General features: G+C 46.2%; 1 protein-coding gene across 1 annotated transcript in view; it reads right to left on the reverse strand.

Moving 5' to 3' along the window:
• Nucleotides 1–12,500, reverse strand: part of SH3BP5 (SH3 domain binding protein 5) — a 51,600-nt gene that overhangs the window by 38,128 nt on the left and 972 nt on the right. Inside the window, exon 2 of the mRNA XM_066585720.1 lies at nt 4,492–4,554. Coding sequence (XP_066441817.1) covers nt 4,492–4,554 — 63 coding nt within the window. The remainder of the gene's footprint in view (nt 1–4,491; nt 4,555–12,500) is intronic.

Consider the following 12,500-nt stretch of genomic DNA (forward strand, 5'->3'; position numbering starts at 1 on the left):
CCACTTTAAAAAAGGGGTTGTCCAGCCTTTGAAGAAAAAAAAAAAAAAAAAAAAACAAGACACTTTTAATAGCCTGTCCTTAGGATAGACCATTATTATTTGATTGGTGGAAGTCCCCAGAAATCCCACCAATCAACTTATTTAAAAGAGACAAGCTTGTAGTACTCAGAACAGCCACCATAAAAAAAATGGCGCTCTATGAGCAGGACCGTGCTCAGATGTAAACAATGAAGGACCTAAGCAGCATACACCTAACAATTAGATACTGATGGCCTATCCTGAGAACTGGCCATCAATGTTTAAAGGCCTGATAACCCTTAAACCTCATACGCTCATATGCCTACCGACAAACAGTCCACTACCATTTACATCACCTTCAGGCCAACCCGTTATCAGCCCCTCCAGTGGCTGCCCATTACACAAAAAAACAGCGCAAAATTCTTACCCAACCAACAAAGCTCTGAAAGGGGTTGTCCCACTTAGGGAAAAGAAAAAGAAACAAAAACAGCAACATAACCAGGCAGCCCGAGCGAGCCCCCATACCGGTCAAACGGCAAGTCAGCTCGTCCAAACGGACACTTACAGCCGCAACATTAAGAACAGACAACAGAAATGCTCCAACAAAAGGTAGATTAGTTTCTGGGGAGTTAAAACTATCTGACTTATCCAAAAAGAGCGAAGCTAGAAGTGATCACTTTGTAAACAGCTTTCCGTAAAGGCACACTTTGTTCCAGGGTTGCTCACCCATTACAGAGCGTTGCCCAGCATGCCCAGCGGCGGTACCAGGGAGGCACAACAAGTATTTTCTATCACATCAGGTTTTGTCCTGCGTGGTTGGCTGGACCTTGTACTTGTTCACTACATGACCCTTCAAGAAAGCCGACAGAAGCTTAGAAACATCTCTGAAGGAATATACAAGGACTGGAGAACATGCAAAAAATATTTTAAAAAGTCAGTCAAGCATTTCATTTATCACAAGTGGGGAAACAAATAACAAACAAGTTATAAACTGTTTACAAAAACCTTTCAGGAATATCCACCATCCGACAGCCCTCTACTGCAACACTGTTCTGGTGTAATAATCGGTGTAATAATCTAATAACAGGGCTCGTAAAATAATCACTGGTTACTGCGTTCTATTCTAGACTGCCAGAAAAGTCTAAAAATACCATCTTTTACACCCGATTGTCAAAATAAATATTTACAAATATACTGTACAAGTACTAGTGTTCCAAACCTACAGTGATTTCACCTGCTTACTAGAGCTAGGATTGGTCATAGTTAAAAAGTGTACAAAAAGTTTTGCCCCATAGGCATCCAGGATTGAGTACAACTTTCTAATATGCACCCTGTTACATATTTGCCATCAATTAGGGTACTTTCACACTTACACTGGGGATTCTGTTCAGAGAGCAGGAAAGGGGAATCCCCAAGGCTGAACACATCCCTCTCGGGACAAAACCGAACAGCGCCGAGTGGACCCCATTGACTATAATAGAGTCCACCTGCTTTCCGCCCCGCTGCCAGCTTTTTCTTCTGGTATCTTCAGCCGGAATCTGCGACAAAACTTCCGACCAGAGGTTCCAACGCAGATGTGAATCTAACCTTACAGGCCTTGTTGGGGGTTGTATGAAGTACACAATGTGCTGGAGGAAGGCATATTCTGAACATATGGGGGGACAGGGATGGATTTTGAGTGGCCTAGCATTAGCCAACCTGACATCCCCTTTAAGAATTATAGGCCACTGCCAAAGCTGTACATACTCTGCTGAGGGCACCAAGAGGCAGCTGATCGGAATAGGATTTCCTTGCCACCATGAAGATTTGCGTACAGAATTGGAAACCATTGTGATGACAGCAATCTCTTCGGGAATTCACCGATTACTACATGTCATACTACAATAGAGCTTCTCCGAATCAGAATACTTTGAGAGGCTCAGCTTTCCATAAAGAGCGGTCCACAAAGAACTACTGCTGTTTTGGGGGAAAACATTGCAGAGTCAACCATTGATTTCAATGGTTGTTGTGCAATAAAACACGAAAAATGTAGCAGAAGCTTTTCTGGCCATCAGCTGTTTTGGGGGCTTCATGCAAGCGGCAATGGACTGGATTGGGTCATTACGACCCCTTTATCAATTGAAGTCATCCTGGCAAATACCCCTTTAATTAACATTCAATTGCTGCACTGGTGATTATGCTAATCTAATAAGCGGACTACATTTAGGAGTTGCGGAGATGCCTTGTACCGGTGCCAGCTAACAAAAATAGCTCAGAATTTTTGGGCCATCCAAAAAAAGCAGGGCTTGGTCCAGTGGTAATTATCACTTCGGCCAACAGAAGAGTAAATAAAACCTTGGCTCCACAAGTCATTTCTTCATTGCTTGCTGCCCTTGCTACTTCTACCATGAGAGGTTATAGTAATAATCAAAGTATAACACTTTATAATCATTTAGTTTTGCTTGTAGCCCTCGGTGCACCTGTAATGAGACAAGTACACTTGGAACCTATCAGCAGGCTCGTGTTGTCCGCACCATGGGCAGCATGACGCCGGGATAGGTGCTCATTACCCCAACGTAGGTTTTATTCTGAAAGAGTTTCAGAATAAGAGACTTCACAGTTTGACTTCAAAATGAGCTCTGAGTCACAGAGGTGGGCCACACCGGACTCTTCCAGCCCGCATCATGTAGACTGACAGCCCTCTCCCATAATCTGCTTCACTGAGAATCACTGTAGGTCAGTGCTAGCAAATGGTGGAGGAGATCAGGAAGACAGAGAAAACTACTATTACAGAGGGCTGTAATTCATTCCAGGTGGATTTTCTGCTCTTAGAAGTGAGGGAGAACAACCAGCAGCTACTGTAAAGAGAATGAGAGAGGAGAGATAGCTGTGTAGTATTGAGTGGGCGTGGTTGTGCTACACAGCCTCTATAAGAGGAGAGGGGAATCTGAGCTTATGCACATTCATGTTAGAGACTAGCATATCCGTATTAGGAACGCCCTACAAACTTGAATGTAGGAGAGCCTGTAAACAAAGTATGAGGCTTTCTAAATGTATGCGAAGGAAACCTCACAGCAAAAAAACAGATAAGTGCATCATTGTTTTCTGTAAGGAGTTTGTAAAATAGGATTGTATTAATTTTTCATGTACAAAGGTTTCCATAGGGTTAAAGAACGCATGCGCAATCCGGCCAGTGCACGGAGGGTTGGGAGAAATCGTTGTTTGCCCAACAAATATCTAAGGTATATGGCCACCTCTTGAAGTAGGTTAGATCTTGCGCATTTGCATAACCAAGAGGCAATATGCTTGCCTTCAGCAACATAGATAAGACTAGTCAAATGAAAAGATCCCCTAGACTCCCCCTTACTGCACCTCATTTACCCCAGTGAAGGTGCAGTATTGACCCGATAATCCCCTTTCTGGTGGTTTAGTATCTGCACTTAATAATCCTTTTGCCCTTGTTGTAACTGAGATTAACTGTATGACCGACGTGATAGAGGTGTCTATACAACCGGAGCTGCAGGAGGCCACGTGGGGCAACGCAGCAGCCTGAACCTATGATGGGACGGGGCGCGTCTGTCCGCAGACTACCTGATACTCCTGTGGACACTATAGTTTAAAGGCCCATTTACACGTAACGATCATCTCAAAATCCGTGCAAACGAACAAGTTTGAGTGATAACCGTTCAGTGTGAACGCAAATTTATTTATTTTTTTAAATCGCTCAATTGTTGCTGTCTGCTCCATTTTACTATGATTTCACGCTTTTTGACGCATCTTATCACCCAGCGTTAAACACTATCGAACCGGTGTTCGAAAACTGCGATAAAAACTGCGGTAAAACGCTGCAATTTTGAATTTACTGACCGTCTGTGAGAGTGACCTGACCGTTTAAGATGGTCTGTAAGTTCACAGTCGTGTAGTTTTTCCTGCAAGCTTTGGGAATCAACCAAAGATGGATATTCACATACAGCCGAGGCCGCGCCCACACCAGCGCAACTTCATTCAGTATTACGTGCGCAATATACGCTCGCATGATACACAGTAAATGGAGTCAATGTGCAAAACATCCACATTGTGTACATGCGGCGTTATATATGCATGTTAGGACAAGGAAAGTTAAAAAAAAAAAGAAAGCAGGAAGCCGGCGCATGACAGCGTGCGTGAGATCCGGGTCATGCACAGGCATACGCAATCACATTCGCTGTTATCACAGCTCCACACGTCAGTCTACGCAGCGTTTTTCCGTACACCCGTCTTAGAGTAATAGCAATAAGTCAGTAAATCTCAAGTGTAATCCTTTACATTTTCAAAGACTGCTGACCAATAGTAACAGGACCGGGGAGTATTATTATATTATTTCACACTACAGGAAGTACTAATATGCGAGGACGCACATGGATGAGAGCTGGGCAATAACATCATGGCTGATGTCTGTTAGTCCCGCTTTACTACCCCCAGGCCTAAGACAGATATAAATACAGTATGGAATACCTCCAGCTCGATCTCCCTCCGGTTGATGTCATCAGTGGACTGGTTGAGCTTCTCCAACTCCCCCTGAGTTAGCAAAAAAAACAAAAAAAGTATTAATAGAGAATAATGTTTGATTAAAACAAAAACAAGCAAAAATATTATATTTTATAACATAGTAGAGGGAAAAAAAAAGGTTTTTATATATTCATAGGTCAGCAGTTTTAGTAAATGGGGAAAAAAGCTTGAAGTACTAAAAACAACTTATTTTAAGCTATTCATATTTCCACCATTAAGGCCGGCTCACACGGGTGTATGTGTATAACATGTTTGCGGGCCCATAGAGAACAAGCGGGCTTTATCATGCATAATACATGGCAAAACGCTATCCTTTCTCCTTAGGGAGAGCACCTGGACGGTGAGTGGAGACTCAAAAGGCCATTCATGCTCCTCTGGGTAATATGCAAATAAGGAAGATGGCACTGTGGAGGTATTATTCCATCTCCCTTATTTGCACATTTCCCAGAGGACCATGGGCGTCTTAGAAGTCTCCTCACTCACTGTATATAGTTGCTCTCCCTAAGGAGAAAATATAGCGTTTCTCACCCCCGTCCCAGGCCTCTCACTAGCAAAGCCAGACTCCTACTGTACACTGATGAAGGGCAAATACCCTGAAACAGCTGTCTGTGCATGGAGTCTGGCTTTGCTTTTAATTCCCAGTCATTGTTACAAGGCTTGTATAAAGAGTCTGACTTTGGCTTGAAGGAATGCTGCCTTCCAATAGGTGGCGCTGGAGGTATTATTCCATCTCCCTTATTTTACACGGTAGGATAGAACACGCTGCGTTCTTTTTTTTACGTGCGTATTCTATTGAATTAAAAAAAACAAAAACATGCTAATGTGAGGTAAATGAGAAGCAATGTAATATGTGGTGAAATAACGCTCACGTGAGCCCGGCCCTTATAGCGTTAAAGTGAAGGTTAATATTGGGTGTTATCTGTACAAATCCCTCATGTACAGAAGTTTGTAGGACGGGCGAATAAACTTTGGGTTAGCTCAGACCAAAAATGAAGAAAAAAAAGGAAGGATAAAAGAATACTTTGTACACGTCCAACAACCGTTACATCAGCGAATCAGCGATACGAGGGAGTGACGGCTGCAGGCGGGGAGGGAGGGGGTTATACTACTATATTATAATGTATTCCATGGAGTAAAAGCCTAAGCACAGCCTCTTCTAAGGCTCCTCTCACACCGGCGTAACGAGCCGCACGTGTATCTCTCGCACGCAAGGAGATGCGTCGTTTCTGCGTGCCGACAATCCCCATGCAATACCTTGGCATGTATGAATGCGTAATATGCGCCAAGATAGTACATTCCACGATTTTATTTTTTGCACGTACATTACTCGCGCCATGTGTGTGAGAGGCACAGTTAGAGCGTATGGGAGATTGGCGCTGCGTATTACACATGCAAAAAGTGCGAGTAATACGCAGGGACCAAACGCTCATAGGAGAGGCTCAAGGGACCTCAATTGAAAGCGAATCTTGGAAACTATGACTGCATACTGGTGACGTCATGTAATATTTTCAGTTATCTGCTAGGTAGTGAGGCTGTAGCAGCCCCCCAAATCCACAAAGCAGCGAGGCGGTCGAGGTTATATTAGACGGGTTTGTCTAGGACTGTAAGCTCTTGGTCCAAGTCCCCCTTCTGTGTAGTTCTACATTAGCGGAATAGAAATTCATTATTGGAAAAAAAGAAGTCTGAATCCCTTTAAATATTGCAGTATTTTCGTGACTTTTCCCCCAACTTTAGTTTAAGTGCTGTAAAACATCCTGGAATGTTAAGTAGAAGCAGACAATGTGGATCCGATTACAGAAACCCTCCAACGAGGTCCCAGGACGCCCCTCGCTGCAATCCTAAAGCAAGCCAAGACTGTACAAAAACAAGGCCCAAGGTCAATCTAGGGGGGTCTGCAGGCACAGAGGCGGGGGTCTTCCAGTATAGTCAGAGCCACAAAGAACTGGAAAGCGGAATCTGGTATAGAGAAGGAGGAACAGGACAGTCAGATACAATGTAACGGGCAGGATAGAGTCAGACTCCACTGGAGCTGCGCCGTCCCTCTGGACTCGTCTACACAAGGATCAGAGAACACCTAGAAGGAATGCTGAACTCTTCAACCAGAGCTACAAATACCCACCGCCTGCCCGGGTAATAATCCTTTCCTAGTTAATTATCCACTAGTCTAGGTGCTCATTAGCGGATTGTAGGGCTCTGAGCTGTCCGTGTAATAGCATGGAAAGCACAAGGCCTTATTATTAGGGTGGTTTCACACGGGCGATGTTATCGCCACAAGAAAAAGCGCAGTAAAATCACGGCTTTGCTCCCACGATTTTTTTTAGCTAAAACATTGCTGCCGCTTTGTGATTTTTTTTCACGTGAAAGTCAATAGGACCTTCCAATGTTAACGCATCAAATGAAAATTGCAAGTTTGTGCGTTGCAATAAAAAGGAGGTTCTACAGGGAAACCTGGGTGATTGAGAAAAAAAAAGAAAAAAGAAAAAAAACAAAAAAAAAAAAACACGCCATCCCAAAACACAGAGGGATAGGACTTTTTCCCCCCCCTCGCAACACCACGAGTGAAAACATCGCAAATGTGAAGGAAACCATTGAAAAGCATAACATGCATAATTCTGCATTTTCACGCGATCACGCAAAAAAAGCGAAAATCGAGCATTTTTTACATTGTCCGTATGAAGCCAGCTTTAGACCGTGAAGCGTGGAAAACCACGGTGTGTCCTATTTCTGTCCATTTCCCAAACGAGAAACAGAGCTTGCCAATGCACATGAACGGGATGCGCCTGAGCCTGTCGGCATAAGCCCGGTATCGCACCAGTGGATTTGAATTACGTACGGGCTGCAGATACCCGCATCACCACTAGGTGACGGCACAACAAATACAAACAAAATAAACCTTGTACTGCGCATGACCGCCAGCGAGCCTCCGCGGTCATCCACAATACAGGTAGTGCTGTACGCAGAGTCACCGGCCTCCCGGATGCCACTCCATTGGAATACTCAAACTGTATCGAGATTCACTTTAAATGAGTCCAACCCCATCCCAAAAGGTGCGAACTTTGGACTGACCTGGTTTCCATTGGTTTCAGTCTCTTTCCGAGCACACATTAGCGCAGTGAACCGTTCCGCTGCTGATTACGCTTTTTGTGAACCACGGCCTGACATTGCCCTCGCAATCCGTGGGAAACCGGTGGATGTGAGGAGTTTCCACGTAGAAACAGCCTTGCATCCCTGCGGGGCTGAAGGAATCCCCCTGCATCAGCTGTCACAGCCCCGGCAGGGGATCGCAGAGTTCTCATTGTTCTCAATGGGGCTGGAGCTGCTGCCGCCGACCCTGTTGAAAGCAATGGGCAATATGGCAAAGAGATAGCATCACGGTGCCATGCAGGAAAGGGACAAAACGCTCATGTGGATGACTCCATTACAAAAAGTGGGTTCATAGTTGTGCGCCTCGCAACGCAGAAATTTAGCGTGAATTTCTCAGCCATGTAAAACTAGCCTAAGGGCTCCTTCACAGTGGTAAGATTCACGGCCCGATACCGCACTTTCCACCATGTGGAAGCACAGCGCTTTTCTATGGAAACAGCCTTACATCACTGTGGGGATGAAGACACCCTCCGGGGTAACTGTCGCAGCCCCACAGTTCTCCCATTGATTTCAATTAAACCGGCGCTGCTGCCACCAGCCCTCTTGAGAACAACAGGGCTGTGATGCGAGCACACGTAGGGAGATTGGGGTGCCATAAGGGAAAACATCGCTCATGTGTATGACCCCATTCAAAAGAATGGGGTTCATATTCGTGCGTCTCAAACCGCACAAAACTTGCACGATTTTTTTGGCCGTGTGAAACCGGCCTTATGCAGTTGTGTGTGGTGTCAAGGAACAGGGGGACTCAGGACCCAAGTCCGAGTGATTGGCGACATCCCAGTGGTCAAACATTAATCACCTATGTTGTAATAAGTGTGCTTGGTGGGAAACCCATCTACAAATGTCCAGCTGGATGGGCTGTCAGAGGGGCTTCCGTCGCCCTTACCTGCCCTCCGCTGTAGGAAGAGGATATGAGCTACAATAAGGATTACTTACATCAGCTTGCTTAGCATGAAGGAAATTGCAGATTTCCTCTGTGAGACGACAGTTTAATTCTGCTTCTACCATCTCTGCAAAGGTTTCTGCTTCCAGTGACACGCCGGCCCTACTTCACAACGCTTCACAGACGTTCCTACAACTCCAGAGACTTCGAGTACAAAACAGATACAAAGTGGCGCAAATTGTTGCAAAACTCTTCCCTGCTCTAGACCCGATACAATCAGACCTGAAAACTAAATACTTGGGCCGGGCTCACACGAATGGGTCGGATTCCTGCGATACATCGCCTTAATTGCGAATGGTTACCGAAGTGAGCGTTTTTTCATGCTATCTTTCGCCGCGCCCTCGCATCGTCCATTGCTTTCAATGGGATAGGCAAAAGCATCGCACAGCGTGCTAGGAGTTTCACAGCCGGATATCGCACTCGCCCCGTGTGAAGATAGCCTCAAACTAGAAATAACTTTTTTTAAAAACTCAGTTATTTTGCACAATGAAACTGTATGCAGCGCCCGTGCAAAGATGGAGTATGTGTGCAGCGCCCGTGCAAATAGTGGAGAGGGGGCGGGAGCTCAGTTCCTGCTCCTGGCTCTTCCATCCTCCCCCCCCTGCAGATGAGGACGACATATATCGGCTCAGTGTGAAAACCGAGCCAATATACGTTCGTGTGAATCCAGCCCACGGGCTATTTCAGACGACCGTATATCGGCTGGGTTTTCACGCCGAGCCGATATACGGTGTCTTTGTCTGCAGGGAAAGGAGGATGGAAGAGCCAGGAGTCGGGGTGTGCAAAGACAGAGGAGTCGAAAGTTTGACTTAGGCCAACTTCACCCGGGCGAAGGTGATATGGGCAGTGAATCACAGCCCGATATTGCCCTTGCCATTCATCTGAAAGCCCTGTGAATGTGAGGCGTTGTCATGTGAAACGGCCTCACATCACTGCATGGGTCCTTTTGCTGCGCCTGTCCCAGCCACAACAGAGGATTCCTGCATTCTCCCATTGCTTTCAATGGGGCCAGCGCACAGTATAGGGGATAAGCTGCTGATTGGTGGGTCTCAATGGTGAGACCCACCAATCACAAGAATGGGGGCCCCCCATCCTCCTCACTGTGGGGTTACTGCACCCTGCATAGTGAGGAGAAGACTGAATGAGGCACTTTCTTGCAAGTTCACTAGCGTTCCATTCGGATGGCACCCGCTCGGGTATTTCCATTAGCCCCATTAAAATGAATGCAGCGCCGGCTACTCGTGTGACCAGCACTACATTCAGAGTGACTTTGAAAGGGGAAGAAGCGACCCTGGCAGTGACAGGAGAGCAGAGGTAGTCCCCTTGTCGAGATTGGAGGTGGTTTCAGCAGTGAGACCACCGATCAGCAAGTTCTTCCCCAACTTGAAATTCTGGTACAACAACTTTTAACCGTCGGCCAAATGTATGCTTGGCATAAAAGAATAACCCCCATCAGGCCCCTCTGGCAATGGCTTGTATGACAAGAAAACAAGGGATTGGGCATGATAAAATCCATCATGCTGACTGTGAATGGGAGACTATCAAGTAAGCGCACCTTCACCCATTCTATAACAGAAGTAGTCCTCAGAAAGGTCCATTCATTCTGAAATAAGCAGAAGTAGCCAAATCTCTCCCCGAAGACTTACTTATTGGTTAATACAACTGATAATCACTAAAAAGGGAAAAAAATGCAGAAAATCTAAAATCTAGGTCATCTCTAGCCATTAGCAAAATGTATCTAAGTAGTCAGTGAACTCGGTATGTGATAGAAAGGCAGAGCGGCAGCCTGAGCTGGAAGGCAAGTTACCGAGACACTGAGCATTCAACAGAATGTCACCGGCCTAGAAATCACTCTTATGACACCAAGTCCGTGTCGTTCCCGGTATACATCAAGGGTACAGAAGAGGAATTCGAATTCCCCAATATCCCCGTAATTCCACTTATCTTGGCAACAGAAGCCATTTTTGCAGTGGGACCCTATGGCAGACATAGGCCTGTAGATATAGAGTGGCACACGTCAGACTCGGACCCATCGGAGGTCTACACACATTGGGAGTATATACCTCTGACTTGAGACTCGAACCCTATGGACCAAAAGCCTATGATTGGTTAAAGGGTTGTCTGGGACTTTTACTACTCATGACCGGTCCTCAGATAGGCTGGTTCCATCTCTCGAGACCCCCACCAATCTGCCATCAAGTAAATAGCGCTGTAAACCTTGGTTGGGAACTTCAGGCGTAGAGGCCATTCGATTCATGTTTCAGTGGTCTGGTTTGTTACAGGCATTGAAGTCAATGGAAGCCGCGCCTGAAGCGGCAAGACTATCTGCTTCCAGCTCTCCTTGGCAGGGATCCTGGGTGGTTGACCCCGTAGATCAGATGACTTATTCCAAGGCTAGGTCAACAAAACTAAAAGGCCTCCACAACCCCATTAATTATCCCAGTGTGTGTGTCTGAGATCAGGAAGCAAGTCATCTACAATGTATGGCCAGCTTAACCTACACACAAAGGAGGTCAGAGTTCTGCACAGCAGGGGGGGGGGGGGGGTGTCAATATTGTCAATGGACAATAGCAAGAAAACAGAGATAAACAAAAGTTTTGAGATGTCAAAGATAGACAAGAAGGTCACTAAACACAGGAGAGCGCTCCCTGGGCGGGTCTTGTAAGTCCAACTGAAAGTCTTGGGTGAGCGCAAAAGTGGTTTTACGGCAGCACAGAGGCTCAAACGTGGCTCTGTAGTAGGGATTAGAGGGAGGGCGAAGCGTGTATGTTGGACATATACCTCTGTAATACATGGAGTAGGCCAATGTCAGTGGAAGGCACAGCAAGGGGTAGCAGGGGCCTATAGAAGCCTATAAATGCAACATTGCTGCTTTGTACGACTCTGAGGTTGTAGAGACTCATACTGCCATGTGCACGAAGGCCATGGTTAGAAAGTTAGGACTTTACAGGGGTTGACTAGTTGTAAACTATTGATGGCCCATCCGTAGGCCATCAATAGTAGATCAGCAGGGTCCTGATTAACCATTTTCACTTGTGCACAGAGCAGTTTTTTTGCAGGAAACAGACAGCTCCATTCCCACAGTAGTGGCCAGGCCTAGTATTACAGCCCAAGTTTCCATTGAAGCGAGTGGCATCTTTGCCTGTAATACCAAGCCTACCCACTTCAGTGAGAATGGAGCTGTCTGTTGGACTTCTGAACTGAGCCGTTTCTTACTCAAAACACCGGAAGAAAAAGCGCTGAACGCAGTTTTTTTTTCTTACGTCCAAAAGCCAGGCAGCTAAGTGGAAAACGGACCCCATTATAGTCAACGGGGTCCATCCAGCGCTGTTCGCTTCCGTCCAGAGACTGAACTGTTCAGCTGTGCGGATTCCCCTTTCCTGCTCCCCAAACCAACCTTTCTCTCCTCCAAAAACAGAGCAGACAGGTGGAAACCCTGAACTGCCCCCAACGCAGGCGTGAAAGCGGCCTTAGAAGTCCTTTTAAGCAATCAATGCAGCGCCAATTAAGTTTCTTAGTCCCATTAAGGGCTCCTGCACACGGGCACGCACCGATTCCACATGGGGAATCTCGCACGGATTCCGCCCGTGCCGGTGCCCCTGCTTACGTGTCCTTCCTTCTCTACTGCGGATGGGCAGCCGTCGCACATGCACAGCTCTAGCGCTAAGCAATTAAACGGATTCGCAGCGTTTGCGCAATGTTGACCGTGGAAGGGCCCGGAGCGGACGGCCACCAATGACTTCAATGGAAGCCGTCTGCACGGAAAATGCTCTAAAATAGAGCATGCCGCAATTTTTCATCCGCGACTAGAAACCGCAACCGGTTTCCGCTCGTGTACATGAAAAGTCACTTTCACATTGTATGCCAT

This window comes from Eleutherodactylus coqui, chromosome 12 (assembly GCF_035609145.1).
Source record: "Eleutherodactylus coqui strain aEleCoq1 chromosome 12, aEleCoq1.hap1, whole genome shotgun sequence".
Classification (NCBI taxonomy): domain Eukaryota; kingdom Metazoa; phylum Chordata; class Amphibia; order Anura; family Eleutherodactylidae; genus Eleutherodactylus; species Eleutherodactylus coqui.